Source organism: Haliaeetus albicilla, chromosome 28 (assembly GCF_947461875.1).
Source record: "Haliaeetus albicilla chromosome 28, bHalAlb1.1, whole genome shotgun sequence".
NCBI classification, from domain to species: domain Eukaryota; kingdom Metazoa; phylum Chordata; class Aves; order Accipitriformes; family Accipitridae; genus Haliaeetus; species Haliaeetus albicilla.
In genome coordinates, this window is record NC_091510.1 from 9,965,918 (window position 1) to 9,988,278 (window position 22,361).

The window sequence follows — 22,361 nt, forward strand, 5'->3', positions numbered from 1 at the left end:
CACAAAATACTGAATAGCTAACATGAAAGCGGTTGAGAATGTTTGAACAAGCTTTCAGAGCCTTCGTGCTTCCACAGCTCGTCACAACCTCATGGCTGTTACCCCTTTTTTTCTTCTAGAATTCAAAGCTGGCTCCAAAACCAAGGTAACCCAAACTTACATTTATTTGTGTATTGAGGCTTCTCCCAAGGATGTGACACAGAAGATACAATCCAAACACTGTTTAGGCTACTTCAAATAGATTTGGCAAGGTGCCCTGTAACATACCTACCTGTAATACTGAAACAGAGCTACTGTATCATTTCCTTAAAAGATAACTACACACAGAGACAGATCAAGGTCTAAAATGTGCATTCCTGTTCCCTTTCAGAGAAAATATCACAAAATGTATGTAAATATGACAAGAAAATTTATCTTTGAGCAAGAAAAGCTCTGTTTTCTAAAACTCAGTTTGCAATGGCTTCTTGGATAGCTTGGGGCAAGATACTTGTCTTTCTCTATTTAATGTCTGTAAGACTGCAATAACATTACTTACTTCATAGGTGTGTTAAAAGAATTAATTTGCTTGTGTTTGCACAATTACTTTGAAAATGAAAATTGCTATTAAAATGCTAAGTGTCATTTTGTATAAATAAGCAAAAACTAAACACCTGCACAAATCCAAAACAAGACTATCCTCTCTCCATGTATGGATGAGTAAAGGATCTGAAAGCACCGTTCTTTCATCCATTGCCATGTCTCCAAAGAAAACAGCAAGTGCTTATCAGTTCTTGCTGCCTCAAATCCTACTGGCTGCTCATTGATCCTGTGGCATACATTTCACAGCTTGTAAGATGTGCTTACTGTACTTGTAACACAAATTTTAACATTTAAAATAAGTGTTATTGGTGAAGGTGTATTGACACAAATCAAAGTTTTAATCAATCATACTTTCCAGGTGTGGCTGCTCTGAAGTCCCCTAATGAAAGCTTTCTTCTGTTTCAATGTACTGTTTCAACTCACAGTGATTTCACATACTCCATAAATCTTCCAAAGACAAAATGAAAGAAAACTCTATCTACATTTCTTCATCCATACTCATTTATTTCTAGTTTCAATATATGGCAAAGGGGCCAAGAACTTTGAAGATACCTTACTGAACCTGAAGCAGCAAGTGGTTTGCACTCCCTTTTTATTTTATAATACTTTTGTTTGTCAGTCTTTTGTTTCCCTTCACTCATACTCATTTCTGTCTCCAAATAATGACTCCGTCTCTTCTCATCTCTACAAAACTGATCTTTTCCCTCCTTTTCTCAGTCATAAACAAGGCAATAGAAATTACCCCGTCATACAAAAACATGGAAATAGATATTAGCCCATCATACAGGAAACACTAATTACCCAGATACTGGATTGCCCTCCTCCTCCATCTTGTACTTTAGTCTCAGTTGAAAGAGCCAACAACTAAGACATAACTGCATAAGTAAGACCTACAGTTTTCAGGTAAAATTAAGATGCCAACATTTCTCACAGTTTTACAATGCTCTTGTTTTGGAAGAATGCAGACAAATATCAAATTGGGGAATAAGTAAAAATTTGCCAGATTATCAAAGGTCAAGAGCATTTTCATATCTAGAAGTAAGTCAGAAGCTTTCAATCTTGGGCATAACAAAACACCAATTTATAACTTCAGCTGCAATTTAAATTACAAAAAAGGTAATTCATAAAATTCAATAGTTTAGGGTTTTGAATTGAATTTCATTAAAAAAAAAACATTTTAAAAACTTATTAGCTCCAGATAAAAGAGCTAATTGTCTCAACCTCTTCCTGCTAGAAGTGGTTATGGCTTTTATTCTGTGCTTTTAGTTGTTATTTTTTATTTTAGAGATGGTTAAGAAAATTGTTATTTCTGAATTTTTGGGTCCTCTATTCTGTCATCAGTCACTAACCTTGCCTATTTCTAATATGAAGTAAAGCAGCCAGTTATCTACTCTGTAAAGTATTTCCCATTCAGCACATACAGCTTTAACGTAGCATACTCAAATCCAGTACTATTAGATTGAAAGGGCTTTTCCAGCACAGAAATCCACTTTCAACATTATTTTACCAAGTGACAGACACAGCTAAATGTGACATAACTGCTTGTTTTTTCACAGTTAATAGGATACATTTCATATTCTCCTAAAAGAGAGGTGACTGAACAGCAGAAGGGAAGGCAGCCTTCGTCCACAACCCTGGTTGCTGTGCTCTGGGACAAGCGAAGCCTTTCAGAGGGAGGAGGACCCACTTCTTCCCCCTGAGCAGTTGAGCATGTTAATCTCAAGGGAAGTCCAGGAACACAGGACAGTGTGGGGAGAAGCATTTCTGTTTCATCTCACCTAACAGACCTGACCATTCTCTATTTTAAAAGTTATACAAATCTAGTTCATTAGCTCGTATTCCATTAAGCACTTTTTCCTACACCTAGGAGGCAAGGAGGGGGTGTTGCACTTTATGTGAGAGGGGCTCAGCCTTGTCAGAGGTCAGGTCAGGAGCCAGTTGAGAACTTCAGAGCGAAGACCAGAAGACCAGCAGGCAGACCAACATTCATGCTCTTCTAGTGAGTATCTGCTGAGGACCTCCCGATCAGGGTAAGGCCTGTAGATGAAGCCTTCTTCAAACAAATGGAAGAAGTCTCATATTCACAGGCCTTCATCCTGATGGGGGACTTTAACCACCCTGATATCCTCTTGAAGGACAACACAGCAGGGCACAAGCAATCCAGATTTATGCAGTGCATTGATGACAAATTCCTGACAAAGGTGATCAAGGAGCCAATAAGGAAAGGTGCTCTGCTGGACCTCATGCATACAAACAAGGAAGAAAAGGTCAAGAGCAGCCTTGGCTGCAGTGACCATGAGATGGTGGAGTTAAAGATTCTGAAAAGAGGGAGCAAGGCAAAAGCAAGACCACAGCCTTGGATTTCAGGGCTGACTCTAATCTCTTCAGAGATCTGCTTAGAAGTATCCCACAGGATACAGAGAGAAAAAGGTTCCAGGAGAGCTGGTTGATATTCAAGGATCACTTCCTCCAAGCTGAAGAGAAGTCCATCCTGAGAAATAGGAAATCAAAGGCAGGAGGCCTGAATGGATGAGCAAGGAGCCCCTCACTGAACTCAGACATAGAAAGGAAGTGTACAAGAGATGGAAGTAGGGGCAGATGGCCCAGAAGGCGTACAAAGATGCTGTCCAATTCTGCAGGGATGGGATTAGGAAAGCCAAGGTTCACCTGAAGTAGAATCTGGCAAAGGCCATGAAGGGCAACAAGAAAAGATTCTACAAGTACATAAACAGCAAAAGGAGGAGTAGGGAAAACATGAGCCTGCTGCTGAACAGGACAGGGGATCTGGTGGCAAAGGTCACAGAAAAGGCTGAGGTACTGAATGCCTTCTTCACCTCAGTCTTTACTGGTAAGACTGAATTTCAGGATTCCCAGACCCCTGAGACCAGAAGTCTGGAGGAAGGAAGACTTACCCTTGGTGGAAGAGGACCGGGTTAGGCAGCACTTAAATAAACTGAACATAGGTAAGTCCATGGGGCCTTATGAATGGCACCCAGGAGTGCTGAGGGAGCTGACTGATGTCATTGCAATGCCGCTCTCAATTACCTTACCAGGTCATGGCAACTGGGAGAAGTTCCTGAAGACTAGAAGAGAACAAATGTCAGTCCTCTCTTCAAGAAAGGCAAGAAGGAAGATCCAGGGAACTACAGGCTGGTCACCCTCACCTTAGCCCCTGGGAAGGTGATGAAGCAACTACTGCTGGAAAGCATTTCCAAACACACAAAGGGCAAGAAGGTGATCAGGAGTAGCCAGCATGGATTCATAAAGGGGAAATCATGCTTAATCAACTTGATTGCCTTCTACAATGAGATGACTAGCTTTGGGGATGAGGGGAGAGCAGTGGATGTTGTTTACCTCTACCTTAGTAAGGTTTTTGACACTGCCTCCTGTAGCACTCTCACAGATAAACTGACAAAGTATGGGTTAGATAAACAGACAGCGAGGTAGACTGAGAACTGTCTGAACAGCCAGGCCCTGAGGGGTGTGACCAGTGGCACAAAGTCCCATTGGAGGCAAATCACTAGTGGTGTACCCCAGGGGTTGATAGTGAAGCCAATACTATTCAATTTCTTCATTAATTACCTGGACAATGGGAAACATTGTGCCCTCAGCAAGTTTGCAGATGACATAAAACTAGGAGGAGCAGCTGATATATCAGACGGGTGTGCTGCCATTCAGAGGCACCTCGACAGGCTGGAGAAATAGGTCAACAGGAACCTCATGAAATTCAACAAAGGGAAGCACAAAGTGTGGGGAGGAATAACCCCAGGCACCACTGCACACTGGGGACCAGCCAGCTGGAAAGAGGAGAATCTGCAGAGAACAAACTTAGGATCCTGGTGGACAGCAAGATGACTACGAGGTAGCAATGCGTCCTTGCAGCAAAGAAGGCCAATAGCATCCCAGGCTGTAAAAGGAAGAACGTTGTCAGCAGGCTGAGGGACATGATCCTTCCCCTCTACCCAGCACTGGTGGGGCCACACGTCAAGGGGGCAGTTCTGGGTTCCCCAGTACAAGAGATGTAGCTACTGGAGAGAATCCAGTGAAAAGCCAGGAAAAGGGATATCTTTTATATGGGGAGAGGCTCAGAGTGCTAGGGCTGTTCAGTCTGGAGAAGGCTCAGGGGAGATGATATCAATGTGTATAAATACTGGATGGGAGGGAATAAAGAGGCAGCCAGACTTCTCAGTGGTGCCCACTGACAAGACAAGAGGCAACAGGCACAAACTAAACCACAAGATATTCTAGCTGAGCACAAGAAAAAACGTTTTTACTGTGAGGGCGGTCAAACACTGGCACAGGCTGCCCAGAGAGGTTGGGGAATCCCCATCCATAGAGGTATTCAGAACTGGACAGGATGCTGGGCAACTCTCTCTCTGACCCTGCTTGAGAAGGGGGCTTGAACTAGATGACATCAGAAGGTCCATCAACCTCAATGATTCTGTGATTCTTCCTTCTTTCTTAGCCCTTGAAATTCAGTTCTCTGATAGGAACTCCGACTTAGTAAATTTTTTCCTTCAGACCGAATGCCTTGCTTACATTCAACAGCACACATTTCCACAGAAATCACTTGGACATAAAAATTGATCTTTACTCTAATCAAATTACTAAATGCTCTCAAACACTGTATTTGAAATGGTCTTAGCTCATTAAGTCCTGCTACAGTTTAATTTAAGAGCATGCCATGAATATAAAAATCAAGAAACATACTGTATCCTGAGCTGGGCTTGTGGTCGTCTTTGAAAAATCTCTTATACACAGTCTTACCTCCACACACTATGAGTACAATTACATCCACATGCTTAAGATCTCTCATTGATATCTGAGATACATCTGAATGAACACAGTAACATTAAACTTTTGCACTAAATATACGTCAAAGCTATAGGCAATTATATATATATGTGTGCACAGACACAGACAGATAAAAACATGCAAAATTACACACAGTAATATTTCTTACTGCCAGTTCAGTAAGCAAAGACATTATTTGATCTTTTAACCTTTTTCAGTTAATTGCTCATTCTGCAGCAGAGGCCTGTTCTCCCCTACAGACATTAGGATCATAGAGAAGTGAGCAAAATATAAGTCTCGTCCCTTGTATTTATCAATTAATTAGCAGATTAAATCAAGATTAAATAAAAAAATGATCCTACCACTTTCCAGAACTTTCTCAGTATTTATCTAAGATTGGGGGGGGTTAAACCTCCTGAATGATTTCATTATGTAACATATATTATAGATGAACTGAAGAGTTTTCCACTTTTTATTCTAATCTTATGTATCTGCTATCTGACCCATCATGGGGGGATCAAAACATTTTTCACCATAGAGAGAGAGAGACCAGAGAAAATCTGCATCTCAAAACAATGACGCACAGAAAATAGAAGAGGTATTCTTGGAAGGAAGCGAAGGATGGCAGGGAGGAGAGAGCTTTTGTAATACACTTCCTTAGCCTAAATAGCAATAATGTCTGTAAGAAGCAAAATCCAAATTTGATCTTGTAATAGTGAAATTTGAAAATATCTTAATCCGTAGTTATAAGGAGATACATCTGATCAAGGCTTAAGCCAGAATTCAACTGGGATTTTTGCAAAGTTACACATAGATTGGTACTCCAATTCATTCATTGCAGTCTAAATATCTAATCCTCTTCCAGTGAAATAAATGGGAAACATTCCAAAATAATCAATAGAAATTGGATGAGATCCATACAGAACAATATTAAAGACCAAGGAGTCTACTCTGTGCTGCAGATTGTTTATTTTTAATTACACAAAATGTATGTGCAAAAAACTTAAACCTGACAGCTTCCCTAAATACCAAATTTTCTGTCACAAAATAGTCACGCATGCAAACAATATAAAAATATACCTAGAAAAACACCTAGAAAAAACACTGATGCAAACTTTTTTTTTTAAATATATACAGGCATCAAAATACCTTATATATATATATATATCTTTTAAAAATGCTGTGTTTTAAATATATCCTGAAGTCACTTTTCAGACCACTTTCAAACAACATTCTTCCTGCTTGAATTTTTATTTTCACACTTGGTCCTGCCTATTTAAATGTTCATGGAAAGAGAAACCAGTTCTACCTGCGGACTCGGGAAACAAGTCTGAAAATATCTCCTCCCCTTATTTTACAACACTCACCAGTTTGCCACCAGTGGTCCAAGACAGGTACCTTGAAGATCTTTTTTGACCATTCTAGCGTGTCCACATCACAGTGCTCACCAGCTACAAATAACGTTCTGAACCTTCAAATAAAAATAAAAAAGTATATATCTTGATCTGGATGGGGAAAGGAAAACAAGATAACAAATTCACTAAATAGCTCTGGTCAGTGTCCCAGATAAAGAGAAAAGGGAAGGGAGGACTCTTACTCTTTGTATGCTCCTTCCTACTAACAATTAGAATCTTAGCAATATTAATTTATGCTACTTTATACATCACGTAAAAGAAAGTTTCTTTTCTGAATGCAAAGACCTTGGGATACCAGAGGCAAGCAACTGTCAATGGAAGTAAAAAACAGTTAAATTCTCTGTACACAGGAACTAGGGAGATCTCTGTTAAGCAAAACATAAGAATGAACTACCAAAAAAGGGTCAGAAACAGATATCAGAAAAATTAGTAAAGAAATAAACAAAACTAAAAGGAAATACCTGTATCATAACTCTTAGTTTTAAGTTGTTAATAATGTTCCACTTAAACAGATTTTGGTATTTTTGAACTGTTGAGTCATCCTTTTATAGACAATTAGAGATTTGTTTTGGGGGAAACAATGGGACATAAAGCCATTTTCCTGTGGAGAGGCAGGCTATATACATATAAACAAACAAACAACAAAAAAAGTAATCCTACTAGATAATGCCAATCAGAACAACATTCAGCAGCCTTGGGTCCCTGATCATAGTACTAGACTTCAGCTCATTTGACTGGACATTCCACAGCCAACTTTGGCAGAGAAGAGATGCAACGTCTGGCAGTCCTGACAGACGTGATCTGCATGTTTGTACCATTAAATTAGGCAGTGCTATATAATCGGGTATTAAACCCACACACAGACTTTAACTTTGGAATCTTTTATCGGATGTTTAGTCACACTTTATCATCCTTCATTAAGCATTACAAATTCACTTCACACCCTGTTTAGAATGATAAGCTCCTCTACGTCAACGGTAGCTTTCTTAAATATGACTATCAGCACTCAGAAGCTAGACGTTACTGTACATTACTGTGTGCTGCTAAGGTTTTGATCTTTCTAACGCTCGCACAGTAACTTCATTCATGTCATAGCCGATTTTTTGCACTTATTTCCTAACAAGCAATTTAAAACCCTGTTAAACTGCATACAGTGTGGCGTCACCTTGGTACTGAGTGCAGTTCTGGGCCCCACAATTTAAGAAGGATGTTCAGGTCCTTGAATGTGTCCAGAGGAGGGCAAGAAAGCTGGTGGCAGGGCTGGAAGGCATGTCCTGTGAGGAGCGGCCGAGGACTTTGGGTTTGTCTAGTTCGGAGAAAAGGAGGCTGAGGAGCGACCTCATTGCTCTCTGCAGCTTCCCGAGGAGGGGACGTGGGGAGGGAGGTGCTGAGCTCTTCTCTCTGGGATCCAGTGATGGGACACATGGGAATGGTTCAAACCTGCGCCAGGCGAGGTTTAGGCTGGACACTAGGAAGCATTTCTTTACCGCAAGGGTGGTCAAACCCTAGAACAGGCTTCCTAGAGAGGAGGTCGGTGCCCCAAGCCTGTCAGTGTTTAAGAGGCATTTGGACAATGCCCTTAATAACATGTTTTAACTGTTGGTCAGCCCTGAATTGGTCAGGTAGCTGGACTAGATGATCCTTGTAGGTCCCTTACAACTGAAATTATTCTATTCTACAGTCATGGATTCTCACGACACTGACCAGACATTGTCACCTAATAAGAAGATACTGAGGAAAGAATCATTTATCATCTTGCCCCCACACCTCCAACAAAGAAATAAGCAATCCTTTTCAGGTAGAAACACAGAACTTTTAATTAAAGGTTCACGATGTGCAGATGAAAATGAATGGCCAGCTAAACTTGGATGAACTGCTGATTTATATTCAATACTTTGTCATTAGTACATGCCTAGTTTTATAGTCTGTGTTGTGACAGCATGATTTCTATTGAGAGCAATGCATAGTATTTATCTTACTTGGCTCTTATTATCGAAAAAATAAGGCTATGCTGAACTAGTTCTCTAGGCTTCTTCTATAGTCCACAAAGAACAAGAGGCAACTTTAGAGTAATTTACCTTTAAGAGACTCAAAAGGGTAAGGTTTATTTTTTACACAACAAAAACAAAATGAAAACCAAAATGAAACAAAATCCAAGGCCCTAGAGCAATACTAACATATGACTAAGCCACAGTATAGAGACTTTGTTAAGCTACTGTTTAAAAAAATAGCAATACATAGAGCTATTAAGTTATTGCATTATAACTTGAAGGGATGTTCCTGCATCTCTAAAAAAGGAAATAAGGAATGTCTGAAAATTTTGGACATTCTTATTCTGCTGCACAGTTAAACATGTTCCTATTTAAGCAAGATTTTGGAACAGAAATCAGCCATTGGGGAAAAAAATCTAAACCAGAGGGAAAATTAAGCCGTAACATTTCTGGTTTCATTTTACAGAAAAATCACAACGGAAAACTGCATCTCTTTCCCTGGAAGGCTGGTGCGGCAATCTGAAACACTTCAGCCATGTCAGTGCCTGTTTGTAACCACCAGGTAGATGCAATCCTGTCATGAGGTATAATGTGAATTCTGAATGCAGAGATGCCACACACATGCCCTATTACTACAGACCAAAGAACTTGCTTCCCTTCTGTAGTATCTGCACAGGGTGGGCTCATGCCTTCCCTCTCTCAAATTCTCCCTACTCAGCATATGACCAAGACAGACAGCACTTTCATTTTACCCAGAGATGCAATTTAAAACCTCAAAGAGTAGAGGGAAGAGAGGAAAGATAAGGGGCAAACACAGATTCAGACTCCACATCAGAAGAACTCTGTTTACTAGCAAATAACCTCTTTCTTTCTTTCTTTGAGTGAAAGTGTACAGGTATACTCACACTACAAGTGACTAAACATTTCACAAACAGCCTGTCATGCCACGAGAAACTGCAGACACACTCTACCAAGCACTGCAACAATCCTCGAGGCTTCCAAGATGACAGAATGCCGAAGATATGAATGGAGCTTCATGTGGCCCAACATCAGACCCTGGGATTAAAAATACTTCTCCAAAACGTCCCCTTGTTAGGATTGCAGCACGCTCTACCACAGCCAGACCGATACCAGTGACATTTTGTTTCGCTTCAAGTCTTCACACAGTCCGTTATGAAAGAAGACAACTGCTGAACAAAGGATTTGATCCTTGTCCTTCAGCAATGGACACAAACTGCATTGATTTTGTAAAACCTGTAGACATGTGGCCACAAAAAGAATTCTTAGATATGGTGGGCATGAAACAAATTTCACTTCAGAGGCATTTAGAAATTTAGAAAGAGAACTATGAGATTCATCTTTCCATGTAGATGAAATCCAGAAAGCAATCTAGAAAATTATGAGAAAAAACAGAGCAAGTAACTCAAGGGTGTCAGAAATGAGAAACGCACAGATCAGCATGTCTGACCATAGAACTGGGAATACCTCTAAGAGGGAACCTAGAAATTGACCTCTCATCTAGAGACCAAAGACATCCCATAACAAGGCTGCCTGAACCAAAAAGCATACTTTGAATATTCATAGTCCATTCCTCTCCAGAGGATAGGCACATCCCATTAGCATAAAAGGCAGCCTCTCACAGTGTAAGACTAGTGACCTACTTGCCGTGTAGATGCAAGGCAGGAGAATGTACAGAGTAAAGCTACATCTGGAGACAACATAAGTAAAACATGGGATGAAACTTCATGAAGTGCAATAAGCCACATGCCCTAAAATTGAACATTTTTTTTCTCACAGTGATGCTTGGCCTAGACATAAAAAAATTTATGAGTTTATTGTCTTTTAGATCCACTTACAGATCCATACAATACAGGAAAAGAAACGTCCACAAGCAAAAGATATTGGGAACTCTAATCACCAAGGTATGGACCCCTGCACCAGCTAAATATAACAAACTGACAATGGTCTAATCTGTGAACTAAGTAGAAGTAACAATCACAGAGGTAGTCATCATCATAACTTTGATATATGAAAATCAACTTACTGCATATCTAGTTACAAAGTTACAAAAGTCAGAAGATCTTGAAAAATGTTACCATGTCAAATTTGAACATGCAGGTGAAAGAATTCAATTTCCTTAATTTCAGAACAGCATTTCGGCCAGCCCTCCTTTCTCACACCCCAAGATGGCTTGGAGTGGCTTCTTTCTTGGAATAGAAGGCAGGGGGTCAAATGTATAAGCAGCTTTCACATCAAATAAGCATAGTTTTCTGTACTCATACATATACAACATCATTTTGGTAAACTGCTTTCTGAGCACATCTCCCACATTAGAAGATAATGATTGTAATGAGTGTGAGCCCAATCAATATCTTGCACCTGAATGCTTTTTATTGTAAAGCACAAGCCGTTGCTGATAATTACAGTTAATAGCTAACTGGAAGTTATAACACAGATAAAAGTTTATGATAGAAGAGAACAAAATACTGTATAAGTAAAAACCACAAGTATGTACTTCATGAAAAGTTTTGTGAGACTCATGGTCACATGCAGGGCACTCCTGTTAAGCACTGCTCAATGTACATTATATGGAACATTCTGTAATTAGGCATGTTAAAGACAACATTTCAGCTATGATGTAAAAATTCAATTTATGAATTCATTAACTTTATAAACTGCTGAAAAATTTTGTGAAGTGTCCTTGTTTTAAAAACAGGGCTATTAAAACACCAAGAACTTAAAAGACTTGACAAGTTAACTAAAAAAGTGAAGACATCATGTTATCCCCTGAGCCAAAAGCAGAATTCCTCTCTTCTGAATCACCAGCTTTAATAATCAGATTTAATAATCTGCAGGCTCAAGAGCAACCTTATGTTGTGAGAAGGAGAGGGATTAGCTCTTTGGCAAATTTACAGCACAAAAGCATCAAAAAGACTATCAGAGCAAAGTGCCGCAAGCCTAACAAAGCATAAGAACTACGGAATTATTTTCTCCTATCAAGCAGTATAGCAAGAGAGAGGTGGCAATGGTTATAAAATGTCCCATTCTTAAGTGGACTGTCAAAAAATTGTTCACACTTCAAAGTATGTCAGTGCACCTGTTATTGCAATCATCTATCACTGCAATGCAGTTAATCGGGAAGAAAGATCTTAAAACCTCTCTGTTAAATAAATATGTCCTAAGCTGTTTTTCTGAAAAACTACATTTCGAACATAGAATTCAGTGCAATCAAGCTTTTAGGCCCTATTCAAGAGTCCAGCAGAGTGGACTTGAAGTATCACCCGATATAGGGGACAGATCAAGGTCCCTAATGGCCCTGATGCAATCTAAATTGTTCAATACAGGATGTACATTTTGGTGTCACTCCAAGCACGAAAGAAACCACATCTCCAAACTATTTCCCAAAAGCAGAAGTGTTCACAGGTTATTCACATGAGTAATAACCTGAGCTGCACTTTTCCACATTAAAAGATCATGGAAGTGTTTTTAATTCTGGAATGCATATGCCAGTTTTTTTCTGGCAAAGAAAAACTCTATCTCTATCATGTTAAATAAGCTTTTTTTCCTGAAAAGACAGCAAGGAAGGTTCATTTGCATTTCTTAACATAAACTGGAAATAAAGAGCTCTTACTAATTCTTAATGCACCTGGAGACTGCAGACACCTAAACATGTAAAATAAGGAAGTAATATTTTCAGGTCTTCTGATTTTTCTCCATTGATGTGTTTGTTTTCCTCCCTGAATAGACTTTATCTTGGTCATGAGGGTCCAAACACTGGAGGTGTGGGTGACGGAGTCAGAGAGACACAGAACACAGTTGCAGCTCAGCTCCTTCTCATGGTGCGGGTGAAGGGGTGATCCACAAAGGCTCTTCATGAACACAGCTCAGGACTCACAGGAATGGCCATACATGATCTACTGCAGCCCAGACTAGGGGGTAGCAGGCAGAACTGCATAATGTACTTCAGTCTTCCTAAATTCTGGGTCTTAATCACATATCCTCTAGCAGCATATGTGAGACATCAATTATATGAGAAAGTATTTTGTTCTAGCAGTTTTTGAATTTGACACTTTAATTTCAAATCCTCTTGTGCCTGTGTTATGAGACAGAAAATGGGAGTTTCTAATCTACTTTACATTCATTATTTCTGCACAGTTTTTATGCAGTCTCATATTTCTTTCTAAAGCAAGTGCATTAATATCTGGTATCAGATGAACAAGCTAGAATCTCTAGGTTCTCTCAATATAAAATGGCAGAACATTCATAATTGACCAAAAAGTGAAGAAAGCCAAGTAGGCTATGGAGTACAAACTGCAAAGTATTACTTGTACGTTAATCTAATCTGCCGAGTTGTTGCCCCATTTCATGTAAAACTATCAGTTGTCAATCATTTGGAAATCAGACCTAACCAGTTCATAACAATTAAGTCAATTAAAGGATGAAGTGTGATTCCAAACATGGGAAGAATTAATAGCTTGCTGTCATGGAGTTACCTCATGAAGACAAGAACAGATTCCAAAAGCTGAACAGAATACCCCCAGGTACATGAGGGTCACAGAATTTGGATGCTACTTGTTTTTCAAACACAACAGCCAGCAGTACGATCAGACAGCCTGCTTAGCAGCACTGTGTGTTATCAAAAGCCTAGTCTTTAGATCCTCTAGCAATATGTGGTTGAACAGGGCTTTTATCCTACAGTATTATAAATTAAACATCTCTTTTACTGTTACGCACGAGCCATGTTTAAGACATAAGTGACATTTTGTGTCAAAGGCAAACATATTTCAAGATTTGACTCCAATAGCCAACAAGGAATTTGAAGCATACACACTAGAACCTTTGGAAACCTCACAATATAATTTTGGGTGGAGACCAGTGATGCCACCAATATCAGTTCTTAACAGAAATTTATTTTACTTATGTCATTTCAAAAGAACCCAAGTCTGCTTATAATTCAGTCTACTCCTGTAAATCAAGTACTCCCTTGTATACTAGAAGCTGGCATTGCCTACCAACTCTGTACCTTATCAGTAATTGTCTTTTTTAACAGGATTTATTAAAAGTGACATTGACCTTTATCAGTTTTTTAATGGAATTTTTCAGGAATGAAATGTACTGTGGTGGAAATCTCTTTCAGGACTGCATTTTTGGACATGTGTTTTGGAGTCTCTAGAGTAAGTAAGGCTACATCTTAGCCCAGGTAGCAGAAAGACATCTCATTTCAATGATTCTGCACCGTGTAACAGAGAAGAAAGCACCATAGATCAAGTAAATGAACTAAAAGTAAGACTGATTTCATACTAAAACTGACAAAATTAATTTGACCTTGGATGGGAAAGTCCATCCAAATACCACCCAAAAGCAAGGATTTTCCTAGAATGGAAATTTTAATCACCTGTTGGACTCCCATTTCTTAACAACTGCACCTACTAGATACTAAATGCTGCACTACAAGGTTTAGTAAAGAGAAGTCACGGACCACAAAATTACATGGCCCAAAGCTGAGTGAATTATGAGACAACTAAATCTGCAGACAAATGGAGAAGCTCATGCACTGAACAGGAATTATGAAACACCTCTTTACATCTGGGGCAACTGGTATCAGCAAGGAGATTCTTATCTGGAATTCTCATTTGGCCAGAAAATGCAACAACTTACAGAGCAGGTTAGCAGATTTTTCCATTAAATGAATATGCTAAAGGCATACTAAGTCAGTTTAGTCATTGCCTAAAAAATGCTGAGGAACAGCAATTAAATTTTCTAGCATCTGAATCACTTTCTTGTGACATCACAGAAGAATAGTGCATTAGGGTCTCAAATGAGCTTGTTTCCTATTTCAAGGAGAGGTAAGGATTGATGACAGCACTCAAAACAGATGGACAAAAGTAATGATGAACTTGTGATGAATACCTCAGGAATAAATCCAGCTTACTTTCCTGGGCAATTAAGAATGTGGAGGTCTCATGAAGCTACATGGCTTTGCATTTCCCTCTGGACAAGTGTAATAAAAGATGTTCTTATGACTGAATACTGCCTATACAGTCTGACACAGTCCTTGTTGAATAATTTGCTCAGCATCAAACTACAAGATTAGATGTGGTCCAAACCCACATATTTTTCATTTTTATAATGTTTGCCATAAGATATAGAAACTTGGTCTGTAGAAGTACTAAACGCTCATGGATGCAAGCCAGTGTGAGAGGCATTTTATTAATAAAATGCTAGTAACACATTTTAACCATATAATGCGAAGAACTCTGAAATAGTGGTAGTTCAGTGGCTCAGACTAGGTATTCAAAACTAACAGAAGACTTTGACCTTAATCTCTCTGTGCCTCAGCTTCCCATCTGCAAAATACAGATAATACCACTCTCTCATCTCACAGGGGATTTGTGAGGATGAACTCAGTCATGATTTTGAAGCATGCTGATAGTATAGTGATAAACACCTTAAAAACAGTACAAGATAGGAAATAGCTCAGTCTTTGGAGCACATAACCATAAACAGTAACTAAGTTATGGGGAGATAAACAAAACATTAACTAGCTGCCGATTAAACGAACACTAAAGATCCTGTGTGCTCAGTAAAATGAGAGGTCATGTGGGAAAACAGTACGGGGTCATGCAATCCAAGACTGTATTACAGGGTATAAGCAGAGTGGAGTAAAATTAAGGTTGAGCAAGCAATCCTAACCCAGTAAGACCTCTTAACCTTAGAGTCATAATCTTTTCAACAGCTTTCATCTCCTCTAAACTATCAATATAAATTTACAAGCAAATACACGTACACCTAAATTGTCATGAACACATTTAAATTCTGCTATACAGAGGTGGGCAAAGCCCCAGACACTCTGCTATTCTTAGTTCATCCAGCCTGTTTCTGTAAGAAACTGCTTCCAGTGTATCCTTAGTTCACCTTTTCAGAGAGTACTGCTTTCCCAAGGCTCCCTCAGGGTCCTGCTGACGGATTGCTCTAATTGCAGTTGGTGAAGTAAAGAAGGCAGCTACTTCATGCTCTGCTAGCACGCGGAAATAGGCACCAGCATCTGGCGTTCCCACAGGCTTCCCCTATGGAGAGAATAATTTAAAATGTCACAGGATAAAAATACCTCATAATTCCTTGACAGTTCAAGGCTTGAACACGTAACAGTAGTGGTAGCACAGCAACAGAAGTAATTTCAAGTAAGACTTCAAAGAAAGCTTTGTTAAAAATAATAATACCGCAAGCATATTCACTTGTAGAAATAAATTCACAAGCTTTGGGCACAATCTCTTGCATGAACACAGCACATACTAGCTGCTACTTAGAAAAATAGGACAAACAGACATGCGAATGAAAAGACAGCCACAAAGAGCTGTTATTACACTGGCAGCAGAGACAGTCATGTCTACATCTACCCTTATCGCGAAGCAGCCTCTAAAACACCCAGAGTCCCACTGAACTAGGAGTCTCTGGACACAGTGGCACTGCAGCTATATCTCCATGAACAGGCCTATGGGAAACAATAACAGCTTTTTCTCACCTAGAAATTTCCTCCCAATTCTGGAAAAATACCCACTTAACTGCTTACAGCTGGCTTCTTGCAACCTTTGTGCTGCTACCGCACATGAAGCCTGGAGAGAAGCTGAAGACCCCTTTTCTGTTTTAGTGTGCTATCAGACTGTGGTCTGGTTTGTGGTTGGGTTTTTTTAAAAAAACTAAACACGGTCCTAAGCTAAGGGGCATAGTCAAGAGAACTGTAAACAGAAGTAATCTGATGTGACAAATTGTCCAATGCTAAGTAATAATAATAAAAAAATAATCAAAAATACTTTCCTGTGGTGCTGCAAATATGAAAAGCAGTTGGCACAGGATCATATAATCAAATCTTAGTGTATGTAATTACCGCAGTGCATGAACGGCTCCTTACATGTTCTGAAATTATAAAAGATGATGTTAATGCGGAACAAGTTTTAGCATTACAGCTGTTGCCATAACCTTTTCACTAGAAAGGCCACACTTGGAAGAAGAACTTTGACAGAGTACACAAGTTAGGAGGGACATACACTTTTCACACTGCAAACACAGCTTTGTCAATGCTTTATGCAAGAAGCCACAAACACGGAGAAAGTTTCACCACTGAAATGTCACCACCTTTACAGCAGTTCACCAGTCACAAGACAAATTCATACCTTCACCATCCTTGTGTAAATGCAAATTTGGAACAGATAGATTAATAGGTCCGGGGGGGGGGGGGGGGGGGGGGCGACGACAGTATACGAACTCTTAATTAATATTTTTCATTTTACCACAATCCAAAGGAACAGAGGGATATGAATACCTTGAAGAATTTACTAAATTCAGTATTTTTATTCTGATAATGAGGCACTAGTAACACAGTAAATGCCTTTATGAAAAGGCACACTAATCAAGTTAGTTGCCCCATCCCAGCATAAAAAGCAGCATGCTGGCTGCAACGCAGGCTCACAGGAATTCATCCCTTTCCCTCTTTCCCATCTGCCCTCCCCACTGCAGTCTTCCCCAGGCTTGCTCTGCCTCCAGCTGTGCCTGAACACTGGCAAGAGCACTGATGAACCATTTGGTAGATTTAAAGCAAGACACCTGAGGTTGGATACGTACCATTGGCTTTGCAGCCCTATGGTGTGATACTGCTGGCAAGAGGAGTGCTGGAGCAGAGGATCACCATAAAAGGAAAAAAAACCAAGACAAAACAGAATGCACAATTGAAAACTCTTTTCTTTTAAAGGATGGAGCAGGCAGTAAGAAGCAAATGGAGAAAATAAACAAAAGAAACAGTTTGCAGCCCAAGTAGCAGGGAGGAGTATCATCAATGCCAAAACCCCTCTTTTTGCTAACAGCCAATCCTAAATTACCACAGAGAAATGCAAAAGAATGCTATTTGCTTGCTGAAAAAGTGAGTTACGTCCTTTTTTCTGTCAGATAACACACAGTTTCCAAAGAAAAATCTTTCACCAGACTGTCTTTAAGCATCATCCTTGCAGACTTCTTTATCACAACTTTCACGTGTTCAATACTTTTTCACAAACCTATTTATTCAAGTTGATGTCATCTCCCTATAATATTCATTATACCTGCAGATCTGTGGCCATCTGGTTAGGAGTTCAAGCCCACATGAGTAACTAACACTAAAACAAACAGTCTCAGACTCTGAAAAATTCCAACTTTCCATAAACTTCTCTTTAACTAATTACGTAATTGAACAAGTAGCAATCATCTTGGACAGCAAAAAAGCTAACTGTAGAGCAATCTGAAATTGGTTAGTCTGCCAGTAATAACGTAAGCTGTATTTTTAACCAAATGGCAATGCCCAGAGCCCATAAAAGGGCTGTGTCTGGCCCTGAGCACACCCACTCCCTCCTAGGGGCTCCGCTGCCGGTGCTCAAGGCCAGGTTTGCCATGGTGCAGCTGTGTAACCTTGGATCAGACCACCAGGAAAACAGCAGAGTTGAGAGAAGAGCTGAAAGGAGCCTCTCCTTCCTCAGGAGGTGATTTACGCTCAGGCCCTCACCCTTGGTCCCTGCTCGAGCTACGTCGCGGCCGTGCCTGTGCCTCACACCTCCAGCAAGCTCGAGCCTGAGAGCATCTTCAACGCAAGCAGCTCAACCTTCAGGAGTGCGTGGCCAGGCATGCAGGGCTCTGACAGGCTGGTATTTATGTGTCACACGTAAGCTACAGCAGCTTTGGTTTGGAAAAGTACCATTCTCAGATCTAGGAGAAAAACAAATAAAACGCAAAGAGTGGAAGGAAAGGAATAGAAAATTCACCTGACAGTTGATAGGAAATAATACCCAAAGAATAAGGCCACACTTAAAATATTCATTTAGGAAAAAAAAAAAAAACTGGCCCAGCTGTAAAATATTGTTACTGATTCTGCAGAAAAACTTCCCTGTGCCTTGGCAGCTGTTCACAGTTTAGCAAATGTATAAACAAAAACTGACATAAGCAAAACAAATCTGAGACAGTGCAAATTAATTTCAGAGCCCAAAAAACTACAAATAAAATTGCCAAAGAGAGTTCCCATTCATTACACAAAAATTTTAAGAAGTACTGCAAGATGCCATGAGAGGCTTATTACCACATGCAATTTTGCTTTTTAAAAAGCTAGCAATATAAACAATAAAGCACAGGGCAATTGAATTCAGAATATGCTGACAGATTGCTGAGTCAACTGGGGACTATGAGCAAATGAGATGCTTCCAGTAGATTTCTGCAGGGATCAGTTCAAGACCTGTTGCTATTCAGTATTTGCATCAATACTGGAGATGAAACTTTATTTTAAAAGTTACTGGCAATATCTCTGGTTGGCAGGAATTGAGAGCATGGTAAACAAGAACAAGGCAGTCAGAAAGAGAGTGATCTGCCTCACCTAATTTAAAAAAAGAAAAGTAGAAACAGACACTTCTTGTATCAGCTAGGAGAATTCAAGTAGAAAAGACTTTCTTTCAATAACCTACCACAAGACTCTGAGACAGACAGACAGACAGATAGGAACACCTTTCTGGAAGTACCTAGATTTAGCATGTAATTTATCTGATGTCTACCAGCTGAGCAGACATCCTGAGGCAGAAATGTGTTGATGGCTAACACATGATTACAAAAGCAGATTCATAGTCAGGCAGCAAGAATGATCAAGGGGATAGAAAAGTTCTCCTATGGAGAAAGTCAGAATGGATTACTTGAGGAAAAAGACATATAAAATGCACTATAATAAAATAACCAACAATGCATCAGTAACAGCGCAGCAATTCCCTTTCTGTCCGACCCCTAACAAGGGGCTGTTCAATTAAAGATAAATTTAAAATCATGAGGCGGAAATTCTCTCTGCATAGCAAGTATTATACATGGAACTCATTGCCACTAAAACCTGTTGATGCCAAAGCACACACAAAATCCTGACATAACAGGATTCAAACGAATATATTCATAGAAGCGTTTACCCTTCTGCTGCTGACCCTGCTGCCAAATCTCCACTAAGGACTTGAGATGATACGTCCTACTGAATTTGCTCCACAAATACAATCAGTATGGACGACGGCAGAAAGATCACAAAACTGGCAAACTTCAGAGACAGTGCTTGCTTTGTAAGCTGATGATAATGGCTTACAAGAACTGTAGAAAGGCTGGATGCCTCCAAGAACTGTGCCAGATGAGAGTAGTCAAACCTACTGCTGCTGTTGTGCACCCTGCAGTTTTGTTGCGACAGCAGATTTGTGTACCCTGCAGATTTGTTGGGGACTGGAAGGACCCCAGTGAGCATAGTGAGGAAGGCTCCACGTGCACAGCAATGTCTTGCTACAGCTCTGTGTGGGACAACAGCTACTTCTCTGTCCTAGACCACCCAAATGAAGTCCTTAATGCATGGCTCCTTGGCAAGCGTGGGCACCCTCTCCCTTATCCTAGCTCCAATTCAAAGTGCCAAGCACTGGAACTACAATGCTGCCTTCTTCCTGACATGACAGGGAGCAGCTAGGCTTCCTCTTCACGCTTCCCTGTTGCTTACAGCTTGTGATCCCATTAGCAAGAGCAATCCAGAGTGGGCTCTGAGACTTCAAGTAGCTTATTTATAGCTGAAGTTTGTCATGCCTTGGAGAGAAACAATCCAGGACAGATTATAAAAAAAACAAACAAACCTTGCTGTATTCAAAGGAATTCATTACCGTCTTCACATTCCCGACAGTGGTGTTACAGCAAGTGAAAATTGAAAGCACATAGTTTCCATAGCAAATGTTAAAACGACACATTGTCACCTACTAAGTAATTTAAAAATAAACGAATCTCTTTAAGAAGTGAGGGTATGAAGTCAGCAGAGTTTATATTCAATAGTGGTTGTCTCGAGGCAAAGGGTATGAGGTATTCTTTCCCTGTACCTAAGCAGCATAGTGATAGGCCCTAACCCAAAAGCCATCATTAGGCAATCATTTAGGAAAAACTTTGACTACAAATTTATGAATATTCACTGTTAAGACAGTCTTCTGAGCAGAGGAAAAATTATACACTCTGTCTTTTGTAAAGATTATTTTTCTCCCTGTGTATACAGAAGCCTGCCTTCCTTTTCTTCCCATTTTTAATCCTCAAAAAGATGACACTGATGTCAGGAACACTGATTGGTGACACCTCAGAGAAAGAAAAAATGGGAAATGTTCTTATTACTGTTTAATAATGCTCTCACAAAGACCAAAAATCGCAAAGCAGACATGTAGGTCAACCAGATATTAACTCTGATTTTTCTTTAATACTCACTGTTAAAGAAATAGGATTTTTACTCTTTTTATTTTCCAAACCAACACATTTTAAATTCAGAGGTGCCTTTATAATGACAATAACCATCTTGATCCCCATGCATTCACACAGAGATAAAGCTTCACTGTAAAACGACTATGTAACAGAGACTGCTGAAGGAACTCATCACTTTCCTCCCTGTTCCTTCTTGTCTTACTCTACACCTGCTAGAATGAAAACCTCTTCATTGCAGTGTTTATTTTAGCAGTTCTCTTCTGCCAAATAAATGCAACAATTTTAATGTGGCCCAGTGGTCAAAAATAGCTACTGTAAAACTATCAAAGTCTTTTCCTTATCTCCAAGAAACTGCCATTTTTCTCACACTGCTTTCCTCTTCTACTTAACTAGTGTGGTGGTGATGAGTTAATCCCTTTGGAATGAAGAATCTAATTAACATCTACTAGGTGTTTAAATATTAATTAGATATAGTAATTTAATACTCAAGCTAATATGATATTTGATTCTATAAATGTGCATTTCTGCTACCGGGTGAAGTTTTTGCTCCTTGTTATTCAGAATATCAGAGAAGTCAACCACCATGGTCCCCAGCCTTAAAATTCTATGAATTTAGTGGGAGATCACTGGGGGTTTTCCAAACTAGAAAATGGAACTCTTTTGTAATAGAATTAAACTTGAAAAGGAATAAAAACTATTTCTTTCTATTTTTTTTTTACTATTGCATTTCTATTTTTGTAGTGAAAGTAATTTATAACTGGAGTTCTCTGTTTAATTATTTGTAGAGATCCTGATGCCACTGAAGCCCCCAAAATTGCACCCAAGAACTATATTGAGCATCTGGAGATGAAATAAAGATGGAGATGGGATTTGAAAAGTATCCAACATTAGCTAAATTGTGCAAGTTATAAAATGAGCCCAGAAAAGAGCTCGATTTCTTTCTTCTTCAAATTTCAGCTGAACTCACGCATTTAGTGTCGCTACACTCTGAATAGATATGCGTTCACTGCCTCCAAAATTTCTTGATTAAAAAGCAAAGGAACTTAAAAGAAGACCTTATTATTCATGAAGTACAAAAATACAAAAAAAAAAAAATCAAAGCAATACTTTTTGACTAGTGGATAGAACAGTTGAATAAATCAACTGAAAACTGTGCATGATTAAATACACTTAGAAACATAAGAAATAGCCATGCACATGAGGGGGAAAAATAGATTACTATCTATACAGGTAGACTTACATAGCATGTAGTCTTACCTTTATGAACACCCATCTGCCTATGGGAATGCACATGTATGACACACACTGACACTGCAAGGACGAGCTC

At 39.5% G+C, this 22,361-nt stretch overlaps 2 protein-coding genes across 6 annotated transcripts in view; both read right to left on the reverse strand.

The window, feature by feature from the left end:
• MYF5 (myogenic factor 5) overlaps positions 1-22,361 on the reverse strand; it is a 279,874-nt gene that overhangs the window by 101,238 nt on the left and 156,275 nt on the right. The window lies entirely within an intron of this gene.
• Positions 1-22,361, reverse strand: part of ACSS3 (acyl-CoA synthetase short chain family member 3) — a 91,178-nt gene that overhangs the window by 35,318 nt on the left and 33,499 nt on the right. For all 5 annotated transcript variants that reach the window (XM_069773314.1, XM_069773315.1, XM_069773317.1 and 2 more), the window contains 2 exons: positions 15,695-15,846; positions 6,741-6,844 (listed from right to left, as the gene is read on the reverse strand). In XM_069773314.1, coding sequence (XP_069629415.1) covers positions 6,741-6,844; positions 15,695-15,846 — 256 coding nt within the window. The remainder of the gene's footprint in view (positions 1-6,740; positions 6,845-15,694; positions 15,847-22,361) is intronic.